Source organism: Helianthus annuus, chromosome 13 (genome assembly GCF_002127325.2).
Source record: "Helianthus annuus cultivar XRQ/B chromosome 13, HanXRQr2.0-SUNRISE, whole genome shotgun sequence".
NCBI classification, from domain to species: domain Eukaryota; kingdom Viridiplantae; phylum Streptophyta; class Magnoliopsida; order Asterales; family Asteraceae; genus Helianthus; species Helianthus annuus.
Genome location: NC_035445.2, coordinates 140468461 through 140495846, shown reverse-complemented (window position 1 = coordinate 140495846; position 27386 = coordinate 140468461). Strand labels below are relative to the sequence as shown.

Below are 27386 nucleotides of genomic sequence, written 5' to 3'. Positions count from 1 at the left end.
GCCTGAGACGGGGTTTCTTATTGCCCAACGATACGGTGTGATTGTTCACACCTTCGACATTCGTGGGAGCGATACAATTTTCCCTCTGCTGGTAGTTGCGGTTGTGTTCGTCGACAATGGGCATTTCATACATGTAGAGCTTGGAGGTTGTTATCCAATGCCTCCCCCAAACCTACTCTGGACAACGAACAGAACAGAGCGCGCAGCAGCCTGGCATACATTATACAGGGATCAGATCAACACGTACGAAATGCTTACGTATCGTGCCCCGGACCTTAATGCAACCCCATATGTTCACGATGTATCTTAAATGTGTTTAATAATAATCACGTTTGTGTTTGTTCAATATACGCGTTACATCACGTTAAAAACCGAATGTCACCGACACGACCCAATCAGATTCAATACGCACTTGTACGACCCGAAATGACAATATACATCATAATACTGCAATTAATGAAAAAATACGTCATGTTCATGTACGGTAGGCAGCTGATACGCATAACACTTCTCACAGGAGTACTTGTGATTTCAAACCTAAATGATACGAGATAACGGAATAAGACATCACACGTAACCGATTAGATCCGGAACTTGCCGTATAGTCCATATATATTAAAAAATGATGTATAATGGAAAAAACGGAAAATTTAGACTATTTATCGACGCGTTTGTGAATTAAAAACAATTTTAAAAAATTTAAAAAATGCCCAAAACGCCCCGTTATGCTCATAACGCGGCGTTTTGGACCCAAAGCGCCGCGCTATGGCCATAGCGGGGCGCTTTGGTCCCTCGTTATACACTGAAGCGGGGCATCATCCCCCCCACTTCACCCAAACACCAAAAACACACACAAAGGTGCGATCCTCACACACTCGAGCCGGATTCGAAGATATTTCGAGCTTTTTTGTTAATTGTTTAATTTTTATTAATTGTTTATTAATATTTGTTTAATAATTATTATTTGTTTAATATTAATTGTTTATTAATATTTGTTTAATTATTATTATTTGTTTAATTATTATTAGTTTATTAATATTTGTTTAATTATTATTTGTTTAATATTATTTGTTTAATTATTATTTGTTTAATTATTATTATTTATTTAATTATTATTTGTTTATTAATATTTGTTTAATTATTATTTGTTTAATTATTATTTGTTTAATATTATTTGTTTATTAATATTTGTTTAATTATTATTTGTTTAATTATTATTTGTTTATTAATATTTGTTTAATTATTTGTTTAATTATTATTATTTGTTTAATTATTATTTGTTTATTAATATTTGTTTAATTATTATTTGTTTAATATTATTTGTTTAATTATTATTTGTTTAATTATTATTATTTGTTTAATTATTATTATTTGTTTAATTATTATTATTTGTTTAATTATTATTTGTTTATTAATATTTGTTTAATTATTATTTGTTTAATATTATTTGTTAATTAATATATGTTTATTAATATTTGTTTAATTATTATTTGTTTAATTATTATTTGTTTATTAATATTTGTTTAATTATTTGTTTAATTATTATTATTTGTTTAATTATTATTTGTTTATTAATATTTGTTTAATTATTATTTGTTTATTTATTATTTGTTTAATATTATTTGTTTATTAATATATGTTTATTAATATTTGTTTAATTATTATTTGTTTAATATTATTTGTTTATTAATATTTGTTTAATTATTTGTTTAATTATTATTTGTTTATTAACGAGTTAACGTAAACCCGCGCGTTGCGGCGGGATGTCAATTATAAAAGTCTTTAGTATCACTGTTTCTCTTGATTATCATCGATTCAAACACAAAAACATGTTCAAACTGCATTGTTAAAGATTAAATGTTACAAAAGTGTTAACACAAACTCACTCTCTATAATCAAATTTGGAAAAGAAAATTAAATTCAAGGTCTTTTTTATGAAAAACACAAAAGACTGTCAAAACCTTGGTTCTTTTGACTCTTGAGTTAGAAAAATTTTGTTGAAGCACAATTTGCAAACAACATATGTTTTTTTTTTTAAATTTAACCCTGTTTAGTCAATTCAATCCTTTTAAAAACTCCACGCATTCTGACTAAACTTTCAAAAAGCAAATAACTTTTACGTGATCAGTACTGGGATTACGGTTCGTGCAGAACCTTTATGTTTGGTATGAAAAATTAACACATAACCGCATATTATTTAAGCGTCTAAATTGGAATTTTACCCTAATCGCAACTCAAGAAGGATAAGAAAAGCAAAGATAGAAAACACATATCTTAAATGCGAGCCTTATTTTTTTCTTTGACCGATAAATGCAACGTTTAGTTTTGCTTTGAACGAAAATGCAACATCTAGTTGCTTTTTGGTTTAGATTAATTAATTTAATAAAACAATGAATGGTGTAATAATCCATATATAATCCATATATAATAATCCATATATAATGAAACGGTTTGTGCAATCCAATATACATAATGAAGCGGTGGAATCCATACAAATAATTATTCTTCTTACGGTGGAGTACCATTTATGAAGGAGAAATTATTAATTCACATGGAGGAAAAAAAAAAGAAACGGTTGTTGAGGGGATTCGAACAGGCGTCTCTTCGTTGTTGAAAAGTTGCGATGACCAATGGAACAGTTTCCATCTTGCAGTGTACATTCCTTTTAGTTAATATATAGATACAAACCGACGCGACTCTTGAAGAAAGGGTACATAACTCAAGTTGCTTTTTGTAGGGTATAGTAATATTTGTTTAATTATTATTTGTTTAATTATTTGTTTAATTATTATTTGTTTAATTATTTGTTTAATTGATCAACGTGCAGGGATGGATTTATCCGATGAGGAGATTGAGCATATGGAGGATGAGGGAGTGGTGGGGGACGAGGAGGAGCCGGCATGTCCGTATCTTCAGTTTCCGATGGGGTCACGGGCGAGGGGGAGATGCGCTAGGTTGCGCACCATACCGATTGGGGAGCACGTAGGCATAGACTGGGAGCTGCTATCTACCCTGGGAGAGGTCGAGCGGGCGCGTGAGATAGTTGGGCTAGATACTCCTTAGTCGCGCCTATTTGAGTTAGCGATGGAGGACTCGTACCCTGAGCTTACGGTCGAGTTTTGCTCTACGTTTACATACACGCCGCATCCGGCGGATTACGTGGAGGACCCCCATTTTCCAGTCCACGAGGTTACATTCCGTCTGGCCGGTCAGCAGTTTGATATGAGTGTGCGGGAGTTTGCTGTCCACACAGGTTTGTACACTGAGCCTGAGCTTGATACTGATTTATATACGCAGGCGGTTACGATGATGGACAGGCAGACGCTTATCAGTTTCTGGAGGGTCATTTCCAGGGCTCCCTTTGGGAAATCCTGGCAAAAGGCCACCACCATTAAAGACCCTTTGTACCGATACCTGCACCATGTGATCGCGTCGACTATCGTGCCGCGGGGTTCCAGCAAGGAGAATGTCAACCTCAGTGACCTTTTCTTTCTATACTGCCTACTACGCCGCCAGCCCTGCGATCTAGCAGCCAGCCTGGCAGAGTACTTTTCTACTGCATACCACCGGCAGCTCCGCGGGTTTCTTCACACTGGCTCATTTATCACCGCCATTGCACGATCGCTAGGGATCGTGCCCGAGCATGATCCGCTGCTGTCCGATCCGGTCCCATCATCCAGGTTGGGCCGCGCGTCAGTAGCCGCTATGCAGATCACCCGTACCTTTGATGTCGGTCTGAGGTTCAGGGGTGCTGACGGACTGATTTGGCAGCCAGAGGTGTTGCCGGAGGTCATCCCGGTTGTTATTGAGGTGAGGCCTGGGATGTTAGCCCCTCCTGATGTTCAGCGGGCCGCTCGGCGGGCTCAGCTACAGGCTCTGGGCATCGATGAGCCTGAGGCTCAGCCTGAGCCTCAGCCTGAGGCTCAGGCTCAGGATGATCCGGTGCAGGAGGAGCGGGTCGAGGAGGTCCCGGTACCACCAGTTCAGCCAGCTCCTGAGCCGCCACAGCACCCGCAGCACGTTTACGCTGACCTGCCTCCGGCAGCGCGTGAGGTGGCTCGGGACTTCGACCGACGCCTCAGACGTCAGGGCGCACGCATTGACTGGATCGTCCAGACGCTCGTTGATCTACGAGAGCTCGCCGCGTTGCCTCCACTTCCCCTCCCACCGTCCCCACCGCACGAGGATTAGTACATTACTTTGTTTGTTTAGTGTTTTGTTATGTATTATGTACTTAGTTGTACCTTTTTGTTGTGTATTGTATGTACAAACTGATATATATATATATATATTGTAGTTAATCTTCTATTTACATCACGTTGGTTCTGGATTGTTTACGTTTAATTCTTATGGCTTTCTGTACATTTTATTTAACGTGTTCGTTTTAATTTAACAAAATAAACAACATTAAGAACTTATATTATACACCTTCTATAAAAATAATGACGTAATGATGTAATTATAAAACGTTAATTTAATAAAATAAACAACGTTTTAATTCAAAAAGGCAACATTCAATCATTCAAAAACAAATTCCCATTCACAACGGCAACTCTCACATAAAATTTTTTTCCTCAAAAAATCACTACCATACTAATTCAACCAAAAATCCCTACCAAACTAACCCACATCAACCCAAATCAACCCCAACCAAGGCTGTTGTCTTTTTGCACATCCAAAGCGCCTCGCTATGGCCAAAGCGGGGCGCTTTAGCTGTCAGTCCTTGTCTGTTGACCAAAGCCAAAGCGCCCCGCTTTGGCCATAGCGAGGCGCTTTAGATGTGCAAAAAGACAACAGCCGTGTGCGAATAGACCTGGCCTAAAATTATTCATCCTAAATCTTTAATTTATATCTCGGATACCACTGCCTTGCAAGAGGCGTCGATGTGTAGTGGTAATGCCCCTACCCTTGGGCGTTTTGCGTTATGTGGCAACCCAGTCAGCAATGAGGCATTATGGGGCGTTTTCTAAAATAGGTGTAGTGGGGATGTGGGCATTGTGGTGTAATAGAATTAAATAAAAAAAACCATAAAAAATGTTATTGAACAAATGGAGCATGGAAACATGTGATTGGCCCATTCAAGTTTCGTCTGGCGTGTAATATACAACGCTTCATATGAATTTTGCAAAAAAAAGGCCCACGGGGGCCGCTTGGGGGGCGTGCTCCGGCGTTTTCGTCCAAAAAAGAACACCCAAAATCTCAGGAGTAAGGGTGGTTTTAGTTAGCTAAGGCCGTGGGGTATGGGGCTTGGGTTGGGGCGTGGGTTGAGGTAAAACGCCCAAGCCACCACCCCGGGTGGGCTTGGGTTGGGGCGTGGCCCCTTGGGGCTTGGCTTTCAAGCCGGGCGTGGGGCGGGGGAGTAAGGTGAGTTGGCGGATTGTGATTGGCCCATTAAAAGTAGCCGTTGGGGGCTACTTTTTTTAAAAAAAAATTTCCTTTATAAATACTTACCACATTTAACATTTTTCTCACACAATATCAAACACATAAAACACAATATTGCCATGAGTTCTTTAAGTTATAGTGAATCGTCATCATCATCTGACGATGGTGCGGAAATATTTCTACAATCGATCGTGGCGGTGGTGAAAGCTATCGTGGAAGACGAAGACGATGAGGAAGAGACTCAACAACCTAAACGGAGGAGAAGGTACATCGCTCGTGAACGGCACACCGCTAACGATTTGTTGGTAAACGATTACTTCTCAGCGGACCTAAGTATGATGAAAAAATGTTTAGGCGTCGTTTTCGTATGAGTAGAAACTTATTTTTAAGAATATCTAGAGATCTTGAGGAGAAATAAGTTTGTTTCCAACAAAAACCCGATGTCACCGGACAATTAGGATTTAGTACGTGGCAAAAGGTCACGGCCGCACTTAGGCAGTTAGTGTACGGCAATAGTTCGGACATTATGGATGACTATTGAAAAATGTCTGCACGTGTAGCTAGAGAAACTCTTCACAACTTTTGTTCGTGTATTCTAGAACTTTATAGGAAAAGATATTTGAGAAAGCCCTCCTTCAGTGAAATGCAACAAATATTGGAACATCACGCAGATCATCATGGGCTACCCGGGATGCTAGGTAGTTTAGATTGTATGAAATGGCCTTGGGAACTTTGTCCTACCTAATGGCAAGGCGCTCACACTAGTGGATTTCACGGGGTGCCAGCCATCATGCTTGAAGCGGTTGCATCACAAGATCTTTGGATATGGCATGCGTTCTTCGGTATGTCAGGTTCACATAATGATATTACCATCATAAACCACTCGCCTCTTTTCAATGATCGGGTAAATGGTATAGGACTCAAAGGAACTTTCTTTATAAACGGGGTTGAGTACGTGTACGGGTACTACCTAGTTGATGGGATTTACCCAGTGTGGGGGTTTTCGTAAAATCGTTCACAAGACACGGTACCTCAGATCCAAAGAGATTAAAGTTTAACAGGGTCCAGATGGCTGCACGTAAAGACATCGAGGGAGCATTCGGTGTTTTGAAGAAAAGGTGGCGAATATTGGCAATGCCTTGTCGACTATGGGACAAGGATCAAATTGGAAACGTGATGTACACATGTATCATTCTTCACAAGATGATTTTGGAGGATGAAGGTAGAGCGGTCGTTACCTACTATGATGACGATGACCCCCAACCAGGTAACGTAACAGACGAAGATAAAGCGGCAAATGAATTTTTAATAAAGTCAAGGGATATACATCAGAACCTTCGAGCTGATTTGGTGGAACATGTTTCAACGATTCTTGCGAGCGACAATTTGCTTATTTTTTAGTTGAAGGATAGACAATTCCGCTACTTGCTACCAAGGTGGAACTTACATAAAACTAATAAAAAGTAAAAAAAAAAAAAAAATCATGAAAGCTTTAAAAAAGATAGTGAGAATTAAAGAGAATTTATTAAAAGAAACCCATTAGAATAAAATCCTGGATTCGACTGAGGTCAAGTTGACTCAATAACTAATTTGAGAGTCTGAATATCTTGGATTTAACTTATTTTGTAAGTGGTTAATTACCAAACTTGTTTTGCCTTGTTCAAATCTGTATAAAAAATGGACAGTTACCGTAAAATACTAGCACAAATAGCTATATCGTTTTTTTAAATAAGAAATGAAGTTTAGATGGTGTATAACCAACAAATCAAGCTAAAAAAACTCACCCATCTTATATATGCCAGACAAAAACAAATAATAAGTTCTGGGTTCAAGCAACTACAGAAAAACCATATTATTTATTTGAGTAAATTACTTTTTGAGTCCCTAGCCATTTATTTTATAACGTTTTGAGTCCAATTTTGTTCATTTTATAACGGTTCGAGTCCAATTTTGTTAAAAAAAATTGGACTCAAAAGGTTAAAATTTGGACTCAAATGGTTATAAAAAAGCGTCTAGGGACTCAGGGTGTTAAACATTTTGATTTTGGACTCAAATGGTTAAAACCACTAAAACACAAGGACTCAAAAAGTAATTTACTCTATTTATTTATTCCTTAAAGATGACAGCACCCTCCCTGCAAACATTATTACGCTCCTGCCATATGAAATTATTCAAAAACTCAGCAGCATTTACCTTTATAATTCTGCCCAGCTCTTCATATATTCTGCTCATTTAATTAATCTTATTACAAACAACCTGCACCGGTCTTTCCATACCTATTATTACGCTCCTGCCATATGAAATACACAGCCATATAGATGTTGACACCTTAATTTGCTCAACGTAATCAGGCCATGAACCCCCCGGGGCATTAGTAAAATTAGCCAAAGCCTTTCCGAACAGCTCTAGCATACTCACACTCAAAAAATAAATGTGAACGACTGACTATAAGGACACCTTCCACAACCTCAATTCCCCTTGATAACCTCAACTTAGCAATCTATCTTGACTCTTAAGTAAGTAAAGGCCCGCCAGCATAATACATACATGGGCTAAACCAAACAAATTCACTCCGTTTAACCAAAGGGGCCAGATCTCCACAAACTATTGTCTACAAAATGATATAATCTAAAACTGAAAATTGTTCAAGCCAAAATCGAGGCATGCATACATATTTGATATGAATTTGGCTATTAAAATTACTTTTATACATATTTTCTACCTTTTCAAGCCAAGCCAAGCCAAGCCAAGCTCAAGCCCGTGTCCAATCCTCCTCTCGAGTCAAATCTTGAAGAATCATCAAGCCGATTTTGAGCTTAGCCTAATGTTCTAGTGCCGGCTTGAGCTCGGCTCTCTTGCAGCCCTAGGAAATTTGGTTAGCAAAACCCTTTTCTAAGTTAGTCATTTAACACATTAGAGATGATGAACCTCCAGGTAACAGCTTGTTCTAGTTCAACAATTTCTCTTGAACCTTCATCAAGCAAAACCTTTCTGGATAGTATTTCAATAATAAACATTATTCAGCATAAAGTAAAGAAGCAACAAGAATTAGGGGTGTGCAAATGGCGGTTCTGTTCGGTTATTGAATTTCCAAAACCATAACCATAACCGATAAAAGCATGTTTCCACATTATTGTTGGACAGCCGATTCATCACCATTGTCTGCATGTGTATTACTACTTGCAGCGGAAAACATAACATGATATGCAGGCATGATGAACACACGGATGCAATATGAATAGATTGAAAGAAATGAATGTAAAATGGACACTTTCTGTTTGGAGGGAAAATGTCTTGGTGATTAAAACATTTGCCGGCAGTTCATACTTATATGTTACATATTTTGGCGGTTAGAATTTGGCGGGTAACTGCCTTATAATGCAGTTTAAATATACACACCCGCTTATCCTTTAAACCGCTTATCATACTACCCTAATATACTAGTTATCGGTTTGCATATCATATACATATACATATCATTCGAGTAATTATCACATAACTAAAGTTTAACTAACATAGGAACATATGTATTTCCAACACAACCCCCTTAAACTTTGGTTATGTTGGAACCCTTCTGCATTACACTTCGGTTTGCCTCTTCCATTGCCTTCTTTATGTGAGTAAAATTAAATCTTTTCCTCCTCTTGCGAGCACTCCAGTTGTCTGCCCATCCGTCTTCAGCAAACAATGCATAATGCATGGATTGACTGTTCATTTCAGCACCTTCTCGAGTATCACCTGCACTTCTGATCTTCCTGTGGCTTTCTTGTGACGAGCCTTCATCATGTTGATTGATTCCTGCAGCACTTTCTTGAACCATGTCTGCACTTCCGGACTTCCTATCACAGTTTTTAAGCAAGCCAGCGTCTTCATTGATCATTTCCTTCACGTGCACCTTGTTTTGAACTGTCTTGAATTTATAGTAATATTCTAAGACATCAAGATACATAGCATACACTATTCTTATGTAATCTCCATCTGCATATCCGAGACCTAAATCCTTTGCTATAATTGGCCATGTATTCTCAGTCGTAACTTCTCGATACCCACCATCATTTGCCACCAGAATGTATAGACTTAGTAGATCTATTTTCTTTTGATCAGTGGTGAAAGGAGGAATAGGCCTTGAAGTGATTCCCATATAATCATACAGAAACCACCGAACCAAGTCTTCGAATTTCTTTTGTAAAATGACTTTGTACTTGAATACGTATTCACGATCATCAAGCATATCCATTAGGGCCTTGCAGTCCTCGAAATTATGAAATTCTAACGAATTTAAGATCATTAAATTCCAGTCTTCTCCTTCCTTCTCCGACACATTCAGCGATTCAAAATATGAATTCAGATAGTCACTCTTGAATTCATCATCAATTCCGCACATATTATGCAGTCTTTCTTTCTCTTTTAACCCCAGTTCCTGTTCTTTTGAGAGCCCAGTTGTATCATTTATAGAGTTCACCACCGGAGATGAAAACATAGGAAATATTTTACATGAGTCACCGGATTTTCTGACCGTGAAACCTTGGAGGGTTAACTGTTCAAGACTTAGAACATTTCGATCAATATCCGGTGAGTAAAATACACTAGGAATTCTCAGCGTATCATTTCCTGTTTTCATCTCAACAATCCCTACTCCGCGTATGAATAAAAAATTATTCATACCGGATTTCGTTTCGACACCCATGATATGCTTGACCCTTTTGAAAACATCAATATTGCCCACGTAATGATGATGAAAAGTTGAATTAACATACCAGATATCCTTCCATTGTCCACCGTCTGTCCCTGTGACTATCATTTCATCATGACAGTGTACATCTTCGTTCTGGGTTCTGATTCCGGCATTGATCGCTTGCCGAATTAGTTGTAATTCTTCATCGTTTTCCTTGGCTTTACATGTGTAGATTTGATGACCGGGCAAGTGACAGTAATAACATAAACGTTCTCGTCGGGATCTTCGTTTTCTTTCATTCTTTTCATCACAGCAGTGTTGACATGGCATCGTTGTGGCTGTTGGTTTAATTTCTGCATCGGATCTTGACGTGGCTCTGATACCACTATGTTGGACAGCCGATTCATCACCATTGTCTGCATGTGTATTACTACTTGCAGCGGAAAACATAACATGATATGCAGGCATGATGAACACACGGATGCAATATGAATAGATTGAAAGAAATGAATGTAAAATGGACACTTTCTGTTTGGAGGGAAAATGTCTTGGTGATTAAAACATTTGCCGGCAGTTCATACTTATATGTTACATTTTTTGGCGGTTAGAATTTGGCGGGTAACTGCCTTATAATGCAGTTTAAATATACACACCCGCTTATCCTTTAAACCGCTTATCATACTACCCTAATATACTAGTTATCGGTTTGCATATCATATACATATACATATCATTCGAGTAATTATCACATAACTAAAGTTTAACTAACATAGGAACATATGTATTTCCAACAATTATCATACATACATACATACTAGACTGCTCTTACCTCAATAGAAGGGGGTTGGTGGATCATCATTTCACATAGGATTTTTCCTCACTGGCTTCTATAAACTGAATTTTTCATCCTTTAGTTTCAACATCTCCCTGTTTGATCCCTCGGTTTATGTTGGTTGCTTTAACCTTGAGTACATCATATGGAATAAAAATTTCAGTTTTTTTTCCAGATTAGAGATCAGATAATCAAGTGATTAAAGCAGAACTATTAACTGACCTTCAAATCCCTCCGACATTTTCCACGAAACTGTTATAAGAAGCCTCCGAGTCCTGGAAGATTAATGCGTTGACGCCTGTTTATCTCTTGAAGTTGGACATTTTTTCTTGAATTATTGGCTTCCTTTTCACCCGTCGGTTTGAAATCAGTTAATTTCATAACAGACTGTTTTCCTATGAAAATTGCAAGTGGGTCGGATAATTACAAAAATCTCTAAATGTCACCATTGCCAATGTTAGATTTTAGAATCACAAGTCCCCAATCACTTCATATCCAACTGATTTCACACAAATTTCATAACAAAACCATGGGAATCTGACTACGAAAACACATTCACATTCCATAACATAATTGTAATTAAATTTAAAAAGAAAAGTAGACGAAATATTATAAAAACCGAGATTTTTGGATAGAGGCCCGATTCGAAAGGGGGCAAGTCACCAAATACTAGGATATACTGATAATGAAACCTAGCCTAGACACGAATCATAAGACTAGTTATTCTAGCTACCAACAGAAGTGCCCTAAACTCCCAACTCAGTCACGAACCGTATGATACAATTCAACAGGTTTACCCTCATCTATTTGCATCCTCACATGATCCCTAAAGTGGTACTCCAAGTCCTCGTCCTTTTCGATGGTGATGTTCATAAATGTAATGTCAGGATCATCCGCCTGCATGGGACGTTTGTAACTAAGGTTAAAGGGGGATGAACCAGCTGTCCTTCTCACATGATCATGCAACATGGAACATGTAAAATTCAAAGGCACCTTCAAAAGATGTGTCCCTATAGTGTCCCCCTTGTACTCGGTGTACACCGCATCCCCCGGTGTATGGTCTACCTTCCATGAGCCTCCGGTATAAAGCAGCATTTCAATTTCCACAGGTGATTCCATTGTCCTAAATAAACAAAAACTCATAAGCATATAGAAATGCTTTATCAACAAAAGAAATTATAAAATGAAAAATGACACTAGGGCTGTAAACGAACCGAACAAACACGAACACGGACAAAACCTTGCCCGTGTTCGTTTGTTAAGAAATATACGTGTTCACCAACGGTTCATGAACACTAACCGAACCAGATTTTATGTTCGTGGTCGTTCGTTAAGAAAATGAACGTGTTTGTGTTTGTTTGTTAATTTTAGGCAACGAACGTTGATAAACACAAACTAATATTCATGAACACTAATGGAAACAAACGAATACAAACAAGCATTCATAAACATAATATATAATACCCTGACACTTATTAAATATTAAGTTTGTCAGAATTTTGAAGTATTTAAATAAAACACAAAAAATAAAAACACTAATGAACTATCGAACATAAACAAACACATTACCGAGCGTTCACGAGCACAAATGATCGAACGCATACGCATACTCTGTTCATGTCCATTCATTTAACTAAACGAACGAAATTCCTTATTCGTGTTCATTTGTTAAACGAACAAACACAAACGAACTTCCAGCCTTAGCATAATTTTATGTTCGTTTGCAGCCCTAATGACTAAGGGTGTAAACGAACCGGGCCGAGCCCGAGCTTGACTGGGCTCGAGCTCGGCTCGTCATGTTTTTATGAAGCTCGAGCTCGGCTCGGCTCGAGCCTACTTATTTGAGCTCGAGCGAGCTCGAGCTATTTTAAGAACAACCTCAGACGAGCTAAAAACTCAGGTCGGGCTTGCTTTAGTATCGCTTAAACGAGCTCGGCTCACCAATGTTATCATCAATATTCTTATATTTATTATACATAAAATAAATAATTTTTTGTTTGGGCTCGTTTAGGCTCTATTTCAGGCTCGAGCTCAGGCTCGTTAAAGCTCGGCTAGTTCGAGCTTTTTTTTTTTTTTTTTTTTTTTTTTTGAACGGCAAATTTGAACGGCTAGTTCGAGCTTTTAACCAAGCCAATAACGAGTGTTCAAATAACCAAAACAAAATTAAAGAATCAAAACTGTAAATCTAAACATAATAAGCATTCTTTTACAAATGCATGGAATATAAATGATGACTTACTTAATCGATAGTAAAACTGATTACTAACAGCAGAAAATGAAAATATTTAAAACCCTAAAACAAATGCGGTTTAGAAACAATTAATTTTAGACATACGTCTGGTTTTGTAAATTCTGGAATCAAATCCATAAAAAAAAAAAACGTAATAGTTACCTTCGAAATCGAAATTAACGGGCTGCGAAGATGAACGATGTTGATCGAAATCAACGGGGTGTGAAAATGAAGAATGTTGGTGCGGTAAAGACGGAGCCCTAATTTTCTCTTTCTTCCCCTACACAACCCAATAACCCAACCTGAACCCAATGTTTTAAAATCCGGCCGAATGTATCGTACGGTTAAACCAGGTGTACTAGACGGTTCAACCGGTATAACCGGCCGGTTTAAACTGGTTTATAAAACATTACCTAAACTAACTTTTATAAATAAATATTTATTTTATATTAAAAATGTTTTTTAACCAAATCTGTTTTTAATAAAATTTATATCGGGATGTTGACAAAATTATTTTAAGAAATACCGTGTATTTAAGTTTTGGGTCATGACCTACGTTGCTCCAACAACCTTGTCGTTGGTTTTCTTTTCTTTTTCCCTTTTTAAATTTTAGTACAACAAATAATATTTTAACAAGTGACAACCAACCTACATAAAGATCGTCAATGGGGATAGTCTTGTATATGGTAAAATATTTTATTATTTCCAAATATTCAAATTTTAACAAGGTAAAATATTTTATTATTTCCATATATTCAAATTTTAACAATATTCATTTAATTAGAGATTCAAATACATTAAAAAATTATAAAACAAGTTAAAGAAAGGGAAAATCATGAAAATGGACATTTTACTGGTCAAAATTACAAAAATAAATATGTTTCGCGTCTGGCTGCCTCAATCTTTAAAAATTGCGTCTATGGTTGCCTCATAAATCCTAGTGAACGTGTCATTATCCTTAGACTTTTTTTTTAACCACGATTTTTAAACGACCATAACTTTTTATATGTCCATATTTAAAAAAAAAAGTTTATTATCTTTAATTTGATGTATTTTTCATAAAAAAAATTATCATATGAAAAAAAATTATTTTTTGATTAAAAATCGTGGTGGAAAAGTAAAAAAAGTAGGCACGACAACCCATGCCATATTCTCTGACGTAAAGTTTGAGTCTTAAACGCAAACTTTGGACCCAAACACAAAACTTGCATTTATTTCCGTGTTTGCATCTCCCCAGACGCAAACGATGTTTATTTTTGTAAAGTTGTTTGGTCAAAGGTTATTTTCGTAATCTAAACTGTAAATATTCGAGTTGGTTGATAATACTTGAGACTCAAAAGTTTTTGACCCTTAGTATGTTCTTGATCGAGCTACAAAGCTTTGATACATAGTGAAATTACTTGATAGGTAATAACCAGAATTAAAGCGAAACTACTTAAACATATCAAATAATCAAAGGAGGAAGAGGTCACATACCAAGGAAGGAGGATGAGGCAGCTCTGTTAATAGATCGATAGACGAAATCACGTAATTGGAATGTTTTTTTTTTTTTTTTTTTTTTTTTTTTTTTTTTTTTTTTTTTTTGTAAATGATAGTTTTCTGTATATGTTGTACTAGTTTTCTGTATAAAGTGTACCAAACCTAAATTTACCGTTCAAAAAAAAAGTGTACAAAACAGGTGTAATTTGAATGGTTTTTTTGTAAACATTAGATTTCTGTATACGTGTAGAAAGAAAATGTGTCGACTTAATAAAAATAGAGGGTACAAATGGTTAGGGGGGCATAAAATATAATTAATGGAAAACTAAATATCTTGCAAGTGTAAAATAGGACATAAATTAAGTAGTAAAGAGTTGACATAAAATAAGTAGTGAAGAGTTCTTTTAAATTTGAACCAAACACAGTCTTAATCAAGTTTTTCATCAGATATATTTAATATACTTTAATTACATTTTAGTAAAATTGTACCACTAAATCCAGAATTTTATACTCTTTGATTTGATATGAATGCATTTTTTTAACTAATGGTTTTACATGATCTAAACTAACGTTTTTACATGATCACGTGCACTTTTGATTATAACCGTATTGCATCTATGATTGTAAAGATGTGTCAATTCATATATGGTGGTGCGCCTAACCTAATGATGATGCAGTTTCTCACGCAATCAAATGGCTCAAAAGCTTAATGATTAATCAAAGACGATAAAACGAACCAAAGGTTCAAGAACAAAGTTCTTATCACTAAAACTCAATAAAAAACTCTAAACCCTAATTTATAACTCTCACTCATAAAAATATTAGGAAACTAAATCACATAAAAATAGGAAATTCAAAATTCAAATAAATAAAAGATAACATTGATGCTCCTGCATCAAATGAGCTACAACAATACCATCCAGTGTAAATATCTTTTATGCTTATCAATCAACATAAAACATGTGTTAATATCCGTTTGGACATAAGTTGCTATACTAAGTGTCAGTGAGTGTCGTACCAAACCAAACAGATACCGACCAAAACCCCGTGATGTAACACGAGCATGTTTCCTAACTAGTATTATAGCAATCAATATTCTTTTTCACCATGTTAGAAAATGTTCACAGCCCTAAAATCACAAATCTGGAACAAAAAGTCGATCCTAAATCATCATTGTCAAGTAAAGATCAGACGTTATCATTGAGTCCATGGCATTATAGACTAGTGGTGGGATAAGGCTTAGGGATCATGAGGTACTGGGTTCGATTCCCACAAGGAGGTTTTTCCAGATTTATTGGGTTTCCTCCTGAATTGGTGTATAGGCATTATTGCCTAGTGGAGATGGATATGATCGGGTGGTTCCGCTGGGGGCACGATGATACTCCAGTGGTCCGTTAGTAATCCAAATTTGCCGTTAAAAAAAAGCGTTATCATTGACTCCATAGTGGGTGGTAATGATGAAAATGAAAGTTATCTAACATCTCCAAGTTAACAAAAACTCATTTTCATGAACATGTAAGGGGATGATGTCAAACATCTGTTTGAGGCGCGCCTCAAGGCGAAACGGCAAGAAATCGAATAAGAGGCGGCGCCTCACTGCTTGTTTTCATACGTACGCCTCAGTGTTGTGAGGCGGACGTTTCGTGTCGAGGTGGAACTGTAACTAAGAGGCGTATATACCTTTTAGGCGGGAGAAATTAGGGTTTTTTAGGATTACCGAAGAAAACGGAGTCGATTATGAAAGAATCGAGATGAAATATAGAGGTAGATGGAGACGTACTTGGCTTGTAGCGATGAGATGAGTGACCAAGAAAAATTAGGGTTTCAGGATGGAGGCGTAACTCTTTTAGGGTTACTGAAAAAATGACGGCCCCTTTATTCATTCCATTTACAAGCACTTACATTAGGACCCTTAAACATTAAACTTTTTCATATTTAACCCAAAACTATTCTCACAGCTTTATTTACATTAGGAAAGTTGTATGTTTTATGTTTTATGTTTAGTATTTTATTTTTTTTAGATGTATAATTTTTATATTTATTTTTTAATTCCGCTTCGGGCCCTCGGTTTGCCTCGAGGCTTACGCCTCGTAAGGCGAAGGGAAAATGCCTCAAAACTCGTTTCCGTTTTTTAAAAATTGTTTCAAACTACTATAAAGTTAACAAAAACTATATACCATGAAAAAATAGGTACCATGGATATATAAAATTATAGCTAAAAACAAATACATATATCATGAAAATTTGCAAATCAATCAAGAAAAATGTATACCCGCTTGGTTAAACAACGATAGCAAATGCATAAAATCAGCTTGCGCAAGCTTCGACGATCTCTTCTCTTCGTATTTTCCTTGTCTCAACACACCCAAAACTTTCTCTTTAAAATCCGACCCATTTGCCTCACCATCATCCATTTCCATATCATCGTCGTCATCATCACCGTCATCATTTTCATCCGTTTCCATTGTCAGCTCACCGGCATCTCCAAGAACCGATGCATCGGTTACCACTTGGTTACCGTTTCCCTGAGAAGTCTGTAACGCTTGTAGCGTTTTATAGTTTTTCTCCAATATTGAAAGCACGCGTTTTTGCTTAAAGATTGCCCCTATGGTTTTGTTCTTTCTAGTGAAACATATTCTGACTAAACCGTCCCATTCTTTAAAGTTGACCGATGGAGCAGGTTTTCTTGGCTCGATTCTGACTACGGATGAATCAACCTTTGGCGGGGGTCTGAAATTGTTTTTTCCGACTTTTAGTAAGTGGGAAACGCGGGCCAGAAGTTGGGTGTTTACTGAAAGGCGGCAGTAGAGCGTGTCACCGGGTTGGGCCACTAGTCTCATTGCGAATTCCCTTTGGAACATTATTACGGCACATCTAAATACGGGACGGTGATTTAATAGTTTGAAAGTAAGAGGAGATGATATTTGGTATGGAATGTTGGCTACGCATATGTCGAAGTATGGAAGATCACATTTGAGTACGTCTCCTTGAATAACCTATAAATTGTGTCAAATACAAACACAAGTCAAGTGTCCTACATTCAATAATCAGTAATGCAACTAAAGATTACTAACACGTAGCGCTGTAAACGAACCAAACGTTCAGCGAATAATTCGTCAAGCGTTCGGCGGGAAGTTCATTTGTGTTCGTTCGTTTATTAAACAAACGAACACGAACAAGAAATTTCATTCGTTTAGTTAAACGAACAAACATGAACAGATGTTGCGTTTGTTCGTTTATGGTCGTGAATGTTGTTCGGTAACGTGTTCGTCTGTGTTCAATAGTTCATTAGTGTTTTTAGTTTTTATCTTTTATTTAAATACTTCAAAATCCCAACAAATAAAATACTTAATAAGTGTCGGTGTATTATATATTCTATTCATGAACGCTTGTTTGTGTTTATTTGTTTCCATTTGTGTTCATGAACATGAGTTTGTGCTCATTTGTGTTCATCAACGTTCGTTTTCGTCGGTTGCCTAAAATTAACAAACAAACACAAACAAGTTCATTTCCTTAACAAACAAACACGAACATAAAATCTAGTTCGGTAAGTGTTCATGAACAGTTCGTGAACACATATATTTCTTAAGAAAGTAACACAAACAAGGTCTTGTTCGTTTGGTTCGTTTGCAGCCCTACTAACATGCATGTAATGCACCATTTAGACTCATACAAAAAATCTAAAACTTAAAACAAATACTTACCTTGAGTCGATTGGAGTGTGGAGTGCCTTGAAACCGACGCTGCAACTCAAGAACCATACGCGGGTCAAGCTCAACTGCAACAACAGACTTTCCAGCTTCTAGAAGCTTCTTCGTAAGATTACCCGTACCGGGACCTATTTCAAGAATCACGTCTGTACTATTGATTCCAGCTTTCTGGATGATCGAGTCAACAAGTAAAGGGTTCTTCAGGATATGTTGACCCTTCGATTTGTGAAACTGTATGCCTCCTTGATAGTGATTTGAAGAGCCAGCAGCTCCTCCACGCGATGGTTTCTCTTTCCTTATTTTCCCTCCCGCCATGATTTTAAATATTCTTTCCTGGTGATGTCAGCATATTATTATATATATCAAATTATAACATGCTATTGCGCTAGGGAAGTTTGTGGTCTTTCATTTTTGACCACAGTTGGTTTGAGGTTTCTGTTACCTTCTGCTTTTTCACTTACTCACATAGGATGTTGAGAGAGAGAGTGGACCGGCATATTTCCCCTAAACCCAAAACGTGTTTCTCTCTCTACGGCGCCAACTCCTCTTTTCTCTCTCTCTCTCTAAAACTCTCTCATATTCCTCCAATTCCAAATAATTTACACAATCACAAATTCACTCCGTTTAACGAGGCTTCCAATTCGTGATTTTGCTTTACTGATTCCGTTTTATTCAGGTACGATCATCTTTGAGCCCTATTTCTTTCATGAATTCTTCTGGTTTTATACTTTTATTATCTGTCGGTGGGTCAATGTTTATCGTATTGTTATATTCTGATGCTGCTTTGACCACCGAATGCAGTCAATCGGTTAGGTTTTTGGTTTTAATTTGGGCGTTTAGGGGTTTGATTTCTAGGGTTTTTTTGTTGGTTCTGATTGTGGTGGTTTTAATTTGTTTATGTGTTTGTTGATTTCTATTTTGTTATTGTTAACAGTTGATTTTTGCTTTTGTTTTCATACTAGATAGAATTTAGTCTTCACATTCTTTTAGCTGTAGTTTTCGATAATTAGGTATGTATTGCAGAATGGGTTGACTTGATGGACAGTTGACTCGAAAGCTAGAAATATTGATTGTGTATATGTGTGTGTGCATATAGTGATATAGGCATATGTATGTATGTGTTTCTGTTTGTGTATGTCTATTATATGAAGAGATAAGACCGTGGGGTATGGTGGGGCGGGGGTTTGGGGCATGGGCTGACACGTGGAGTTCGAGCCCCCCGCTGGTGAGTGACGTGTCCGTGGGGTATGGTGGGGCGTGGCTAGCCCGGCGTGGCTTGGCCAGGTGTATTAAAATAAAAAAAAAATCTAAAATTAAAACATGGCCCGCTATGCCCTAGCCAACAAGCCAATAAGAGCCGGCCACATAGGATCGCTAGCATGCCACACGCCCGGCCTTAAACTCCCGCCCAAGGGGCCACGCCCAAACCCAAGCCCACCCGGGGTGGTGACTTGAGCGTTTCTCTCCAACCCACGTCCCAACCCCCGCCCCATACCCCATAGTCTAAACTTGAAATATGATTGGAAATTTTTATGCACCAACATCAGTACACATCGTATGTATGTGCATAGAATGGTCTGTTTTAACATATATATGTTATTTTTTAAAAAGATAAAACTTGAAATACAGTAGAAAACATAGATGCACCGATAACATACAATACATAACCATGGTTTTAGATCAAGTACAGGGTGACACATGATGCAAATATTTCCTCTGTGTGCCTTAAACAACCAAAGACATTTTGTTGTTCTTTTTTTTAGATATAAAAACTTATGTTGAAGACAAGAAATTTGAAACTACCTTGCATTGGTGAAACCACTAAGTGCCACTACTAACACAATGACAATAATTGATTTAATTGATTCAATAATTGAAGTTGTACAGTGTTCAGTTAGAGTGTTTTCAAGTTCAAGGACTGAAGGTAAAATCAAATATCTGACCTAGGTTTCGACTTTCATGGATTCAGGTTATGTGTTAGATTTGGATATTTGACCTGGCCACACGCATACTTCAAGGAACTCTTTAATCGGTTACGACTTTCATGGAGTTAGGATTTGTGTGTGTTTTGAATTGATTCGACGGTCATTTGGGTGTATGTTCTATATGAATTTCCGCTTATGCTGTGGGTTTTGGACGTAAGAGCTTGATCAGGATCTATATTGTTTACGTTTTGTTGATGCTGTCTGGATAAATATATATATATTTTTTAGAAGATCGGATTCAGTATTTGGTCATCTTTATTTTCATTTTGTACAATTAAAATGGCAGCACTTTGTTAGCATGTATATTGCAGTTGAGTATAATAGAATGACGGCAAGGCTGGTTTTGTGTGTGTGTATGTGTATTATATTCCTGGCTGGTTATAGGTTCAGCTTTTTAATTTCTATTATATAGATTATTTTTCTTTTTTTCTCATTTTAAGTATTTTTGGTTGCTAAAATTAAGGTAACTAATTTCCATAACAATCTTAGATTCCAAATACACTGACAAGATCTGTTTAACTTTTTTACTATTATTTTGGAGGACAAAACTTTCTTTGAAGTTTGTATGGTGTAACATTAGGATTTTGGATTTATTTTGATCATAAAGTACTAAAGTAGAGGAATCCTTTCGTCTATCTACTACAACATCTCTTTGCAAGGTTAAACGGTGTCAACCCGTTAACCTTTCTTTTGTCTGGCCTGAGTTAACTAACAAAACAAGATAGCATAAATATGTATAAGTTATTTTTCATTAAGGACATAGTGTAACCAAACGAATCGTCATCATTATAACGAAGCATACTTCACCCGCCGCAACGCGGCGGATACATCCTAGTTTTAATCAAATTTCAGCTCTCACGTTGGTTTTAACAAACGAGAAACGTACAAAAACGACAAGGTCTAGAACCGAGGCGCCAAGCGCAAAACTGCACCGCTTTTTGTGACCGAGGCGCAAATAATAATATAATTAGTTATACACTTCCTATAGGTTTTTAGCATCATTTACCCAATCTTTAGACACATATACACAAATAAGCTTTATATGTGGTTTAATATTGAGTTTATATATATGTACAACCTGAAAAGCATACTGTACAACAATCTGCTGCACAAAGATGTCTGAAATACATGAGGTGCGCGCCTCAGGGTCAACTTTGCCAAAAATTAACAAGCATTGTTTTAATTAGGGGTGTTTGGCACTGTGTTTTGGTATTATAAGTCATATTATATGCAAATCCTTAAATAATCAGAACTTTCCAAACACCCAAACTGGTAAATATCATATTATCATAACATCAAAAAGGCAAATTGGATTTAATTAATCCCAGCTTTCTCAATTTGGCCGATAATAATCGCAACTCAGTTATTGGCCGATAATAATCGCAACTCAGTTATTGGCCGATAATAATCCGAACTGGTCCACTTTTGGCCGATAATAGTCTGCGTTAAATATAGCTTAACGGAGTTAAGTTTTTTTTTGAATTACAAACTGGTGTTTTAGGGCTTTTGATTAGAACGAGGATACGAGTTGATTGATGTAAAATTTACCTCGAAATACTCCCCCAAACGACAAAAACAGTGCTTCACTTCAGGTGTTTAAACTTCCAATTAACAAAAATCAAGTCGTTTGAAGCATCGTTTCGAGGTAATTTTTACATTAATCGACTCGTACCCTCGTTCTGATCAACGGCGAACGATTATCGGCCAAAAGTGGACCAGTTCGGAGTATTATCGGCCAAATTGAGAAAGTTGTGATTATTTAAATCCATTTCGCCCATAAAAAAAACTACTTTTTGCAGGAGTTGTGCTAATTCTAATTATCTAATTCTGTTTAACTCATATCAAATTCTAACTTATAATTTTTAGACCACAATTCCCTAACAATTAGAACACTTATAGCTGATAAACTTAATTATTAGTTCATGTAGACTTCAATTCAATGAGTAAAATTCACTAACTTTACAAAATCAATTATACTTATTAACACAAACAGTGCAAAAATCAAATTAGGCATATCAAAAGAAATTAAAACAAAAAACAATACAGCAGATATATTAACATAATTTTGGTCAGAAAATAATAATTCGGAGATCTTAAGAATTAAATAAAAAAGAAAAAAGTTAAAGATAAATGTAATTACCGTAAGAATATATAAGTAATCAAACTCGTGCAGTCACCGGTTGTAGCCGACGGAGGAGAGCGGCGAACGGTGGGATCGTATGAAAGTAACAGAGAGGGTTTTGGAGAATATATTTGTAAGGTCTAAAACTTCTTTTAATATGCAAGTTCAGTCCTTATAGTTTTATGGTATGAAATAAACCCATAAAACGACGGTAAAACATGACACGAACCTAATATGAAAGTCATGATAACAAGCTTGTCTCAGTTTTGGGTTGGGCCACTAAACACATTAAACTCAATAGGCTGTGTTTGGGTCGTTTTATTCCTTATGTTATTATCTATACTATATTATAATGCAGGAGGAAAGGATTTCCAAAAGTTAAGAACTTCTTCTCCCTTTATTTATAAATAAACCCCTAAAATGAGGGTAAAGTGGTCTTTTAAACCATAATTATTTTTTAGTCCCTCAATCTCTTACATTTAAATCCTTTACGTTTAACATAATTATGGGTAATTAGTTACACTTCCCCCCTCTTTAATTCTTTAACGTATTCCTGCGATATGTTACAACCTGTAATGTTTTAAAAAAATCTGAAGGTACCATGACGATCGGCACATTTTTTAAACGTTTCGATAGTTTTCTTTTTTTAGTTTCGCCGTGCGTTCATAAAGTACAAATAGCCGATGCGTAAATGTACAATTGATTAAAGCCAACATTTTTTTTACCCAAGCCCGCTTTAAATGCGTAAATGAACAATTAATTAAAGCCAACTTTTATTAACTTTTAAAGCTAATGTGCAAGCATTTCAAGCACATCAAATTAGGAAAAAGTCATAAAGCCCTTCCCTTAAAAAACGCACAGTTAGGTGGGACAAGAAAAACCCCTAATCATATTTTGAATTTCAAACCCACTCTCAGATGATAACCAGGATCTCGGTCTGCTCTCTCTCTCTCTCCATCATTAAACCGAAGAAGAAAAAGAGCATCAGTTTTTCCAGATTAGATCTGAAGGTACTCCGGCTAAGATAAACCTCCAAACCCTAATCGAGTTCCGTTTGTTTAAATGGTAAATAACCACCGACCTGTGGTTGTGTGGTCATTTTCAGACATGGACAACGCTATGGAAGGCAACACAGACGGTGGACAACGACCAGCGTTATGGAAGGCAACACAGACGTGGACAACGACCAGCGTTATGGAAGGCAACACAGACGTGGACAACGACCAGGGTTAGTATTAATCTCGAGTCTACATGTGTTTCAGGTTTGACAATCTTAGGATACCTAGAGAAAACTTGTTGAATTCAGGCTGCTACTATGATGTCATCATTTGCCGACCATAGCTTCTCAAACGGCTGTATATTGGTGAAGAGATTAACACAAGACAATCTGACACATCAGCTTCCACGCCATCATTTTGACCCGGTAAACAGGTATGCTATTTTAAATTTAAATGTATGCAATTTATATGTAATTGTGTTAACGTTAAGGTTTTTGGAATGAAGTGATGCAGATTAGCATGGAGGTTGTCTGACAAGAACTCACACTTTGAATCCTTTTAGGGAGGTAATATATGTACATATTAGTTGAGGCAATCATAACTGGTCCTCTTATGTACTTGCAGCTAGCACCTTGTATTCTTTGGAAAGTCTGTGTTGCTGGTTAAAAACACTTGAGTTTATTCTTTTCTCACCACAACTTGTTAATCAGAAGGCAGGAAATCCGATGGTGAAGACGGATTGGGCAAGCTATAAACGGAGGTAATGATTCGGCTAGAACTTTCCATACGGTGGTGACGATGGTGGTCCTTAAGAATCACGTAAACATTATCGATAGATTCCAAGGGTTCCGGCGAAGACGATGGTCCGGTAAGTCTTTCTCCACTTCCATTGGTTGTTAGATTGATCTGTGTAATGACGATTTTGACTGGTTGTTACAGCTTTCCGACAATGGTTTCGACACCTCTGATGAACTCCGGTGGAGGAGACTAGGGTTTCGTTGAAGGTAAATAAAAATATGTTTTATGATACTTTGAATTCATCATGTATTTTGATTTGCTTCGATTCTGGTACTTTTCTATGAAACAATAAAATAATAATGTTTTCGCTCCCACTGGTTACCCATTGATTGAATGTTTTGACATTGCTCATGTTTCCAGTCATAAAGTATGGAGAGTTGAAAGGAATCATGCAATATATTGTTGCATATTATGATAAAAAATAAAATGGATGAATTTTCTCCCAGAGCAACCCAGCCTCCCATATTAAAAACGAACAGTTCTGACCCGTACTGAACTCACTCGACCTACCCATGTTTCTACCCTCTACTATGTAAAAGTTTGTATTTTTTAGACATAATGTTGAGATATATCATCCAGCTGAAGGAGCAGCATATAGTGTATTTACAAGAGTTGATGTTGATGAAAATGAGGAAGGATTTGGTGATATCGACAATGAGTTTGATCTATCAAATGGTGTTTCTGACTCGCTTCTTTCTACACACCTTGATTATAGGCGGTGACCATATAATGCATACGATTTTCCCACTTCATGGTCAAGAGGTAGGAATATCATGACATTTTATTTCTGTAATTCAAATCATGTGTAAATCAGTAGAAGATAGGATACAAAAGTTTCCTAATTTTTATCATATATGGTTAACAGGTGTTATTATAATGACAATCCTCATTTCTATTTTTTTTTTTTTTGATTAACATTGTAGTGTCATTATACACTTTTGCACTTTGATTTTAATAACCTGGTATTGAATCTGTTAACCTCTTTTAAATTATTAGGTCAGTAGCATGATCCACATCTTAAGGCTCATACTTGAACAATATTGTTAATGTGTACCTTCTCACTTAGTTTAATTTATGTATTATTTAATTTATTGCTGGCATCTTGCAGGAAAACACATGTTATGCAGACTATTCAATATCTCTTGGAACATCTTAAGTGGACCTGGCAAACGGGTCGGGTCGGGTCATGAGTCAAAACAGATTCGGGTCAAAACGGGGTAATTAAAAAGGGGTTGTTTTGGTTCGGGTCGAAACGGGTTCCGGTCGGAACGGTTAAAAATGTTTTTTTAAACAGATTGTACATCGAGGGTCAATTTTGTTCGGTTCGAAACGGTACTGGTCGAAACGGTCCGCGTCGAAACGGTTCGATTCGAAACGGTACGGGTGATCACTTCAACCATAGAGACGAGCCGGTTCACGGTGGGCCAGTTTATATATGGATCCAATATGTATCTACAAGAAAGGTATGATATACAAGTCGTTAATGCAAAAAGTTACAAGTTGGAAATGCATCTCGGGCTGTTGAAGTTTCGGTTTCTTTTGCAGGATATTGAGATGGATTAGAGAAGAGGAAGAGTGGTTAGCAGCTAATAATGGCACATCTGTAAAATGTGTAATCATTGATATGACTGGTAAGTTATGAATTCCAAAGTAAAGTTTGACTAAAAGAGACCCGCTAAATATAAAATAGTGAACAGCGTGAATCGCATTAGACGGTCATTTAAAAAGGTACGCGTCGAAACGGTTCGTGTCGAAACGGTACTGGTCGAAACAGTACGGGTCGAAACGGTTCGCGTCGAAACGGTTCATGTTGAAACGGAACGCGTCGAAACGGTACAAAACCCGTCTCCGCCCAAAACCCGCTGCGATCCGAAACCCATCCCGTGTAGAAACCCGTGTCGGCCCGAAACCCGACCCGAATCGACCCCGTTTCGATCCATATAGTAAAAAGGGATCATCAAAATCATATTCTATTTGCTCGCCCTTTAGCAATGTAGTAAAAAGGGATTACCAACAATGGCTTTAGTTCCAATTTTTTTTAAACAATTAGTGATTATAGGCAGCTGGCCAGCTATGTAAATGAATTGTGGTTTTTAGTGGTCAAATGGGTTGGAGTGGGTTCAAAGGAGGTGACATATTCCTATTGGTTGAGTTTATAGTTGTCGTAGACTTTCATTAAACTTCAAGGCTAATTGTCATAGATTCAGCTTAGGCTTAGATACATGTGTTTACTTGCTGATGCAAGTAAATAGTTTATACAAAAGTGTATAGGCAGGCTAATAAGAAAAGTTTATTTGTGTTGAACAGGCGTATGCACGAATAGGCATGGCTTAAGACGCTGCAAAAGCTGCATCACAGAGTAAAGATGGAGAGTTGTTGGAGCGCCTTAAAAACACTTGGCAACAGGGTCTCTGAAGAAGAGGTGTTTACAAGGAAGATGAGTCATGTGATACGATTATAACAAGCATCAGAAGAAGATATGGCGCTGCTAAAAGTTTTAAGTTCTTTTCAAACTTTAGTAAAAATAGGGATGACAAAAGATCTGTGTCAATCTTCCCAATTTCATCTTGTTTAAATTCAAGAAGATTGGAACTTGAGGCAAAAAGAAGAATACGTGTAGCAACATCTAAGTTGCTAAGTTGCTAAGTTGCTGGCTAGGGGCACTCAAAATAAGCATCTGAGTGCTTGTGTATATTTCATCGGATGATGGAGTCGTTTGCTTCTGTACATTACAAGTGCGTGTAGCAAAAAATTACATGCAAGCAAAACTTAATTGAAAACATGTTTTTATACTTCATAACTACATACTTAGGCGGTCAAACTTCTCCTTTTTAAACATATCCTCTTGCATGTGATGAACACCAATCGTACTTGTGCTTGATGATTTATCTTACATTTCCTATTTTATCTTTTTTTTTTCAGAAACTTAATTGTATTCTATGTTATAATTCGTTTGATATTGTTTTTTAAACTAAACAATTAAGTTATTCAATAAATCTTAGAGTTAAAATCATGTTTATAAATTACTGTTAATTGACCATATATGGCGCATCCCATTTTAACATCGTTTCAGTGCCATCAAATCCCACTTCACCATTGAATATATAACTCATTGATTGTAACTTGGTATTATATAATTATAGTTCTTGATTTTGATGGTGTATGTTTTTTA

At 36.8% G+C, this 27386-nt stretch overlaps 2 protein-coding genes and 1 long non-coding RNA gene across 7 annotated transcripts; 1 reads left to right on the top strand and 2 right to left on the bottom strand.

Moving 5' to 3' along the window:
* Window positions 1-7979: 7979 nt before the first annotated feature.
* LOC110899502 lies at window positions 7980-13439 on the bottom strand. 3 transcript variants are annotated; one of them, XM_022146389.2, is made up of 4 exons: window positions 13285-13439; window positions 11886-12015; window positions 11115-11789; window positions 7980-11023 (listed from the first exon to the last, which is right to left on the bottom strand). In XM_022146389.2, exon 4 carries the CDS (start codon window positions 10526-10528, stop codon window positions 8933-8935), a length of 1596 nt encoding a protein of 531 aa, XP_022002081.1. In that variant the 5' UTR covers window positions 10529-11023; window positions 11115-11789; window positions 11886-12015; window positions 13285-13439; the 3' UTR covers window positions 7980-8932. The 3 variants fall into 3 exon arrangements, 2 of the variants coding, with proteins under 2 accessions (XP_022002081.1, XP_022002080.1); XM_022146388.2 differs by adding an exon at window positions 13132-13185 and having other exon boundaries at window positions 11115-12015; window positions 13285-13438; XR_002570324.2 differs by having other exon boundaries at window positions 8362-8376; window positions 10890-11023; window positions 11115-12015.
* Window positions 13440-16780: 3341 nt separating this feature from the next.
* Window positions 16781-22560, bottom strand: LOC110899503 (ribosomal RNA small subunit methyltransferase). The gene is made up of 3 exons (XM_022146390.2): window positions 22437-22560; window positions 18306-18644; window positions 16781-17597 (listed from the first exon to the last, which is right to left on the bottom strand). Exons 2-3 carry the CDS (start codon window positions 18624-18626, stop codon window positions 16857-16859), a joined length of 1062 nt encoding a protein of 353 aa, XP_022002082.1. The 5' UTR covers window positions 18627-18644; window positions 22437-22560; the 3' UTR covers window positions 16781-16856.
* A 706-nt stretch (window positions 22561-23266) lies between these two features.
* On the top strand, window positions 23267-27116 carry LOC110899504. Of its 3 annotated transcripts, none has more exons than XR_004876223.1 (10): window positions 23267-23428; window positions 23524-23609; window positions 23725-23849; window positions 23922-23982; window positions 24127-24284; window positions 24356-24420; window positions 24794-24976; window positions 25323-25677; window positions 25760-25845; window positions 26522-27116. It is a non-coding gene; the product is annotated as an uncharacterized LOC110899504 (long non-coding RNA). The 3 variants fall into 3 exon arrangements; XR_004876222.1 differs by having other exon boundaries at window positions 23524-23646; window positions 24130-24284; XR_002570326.2 differs by having other exon boundaries at window positions 23524-23646.
* Window positions 27117-27386: the final 270 nt, after the last annotated feature.

Excerpts from the sequence above, each read along its gene's own strand:
- LOC110899503 (XM_022146390.2), bottom strand. The coding sequence starts at position 18,626 with ATGGCGGGAGGGAAAATAAGGAAAGAGAAACCATCGCGTGGAGGAGCT. Across the intron at positions 17,598-18,305 it reads CACACTCCAATCGACTCAAG|GTTATTCAAGGAGACGTACT; the intron begins GTAAGTATTTGT and ends CACAATTTATAG.
- LOC110899502 (XM_022146389.2), bottom strand. The coding sequence starts at position 10,528 with ATGCCTGCATATCATGTTATGTTTTCCGCTGCAAGTAGTAATACACAT.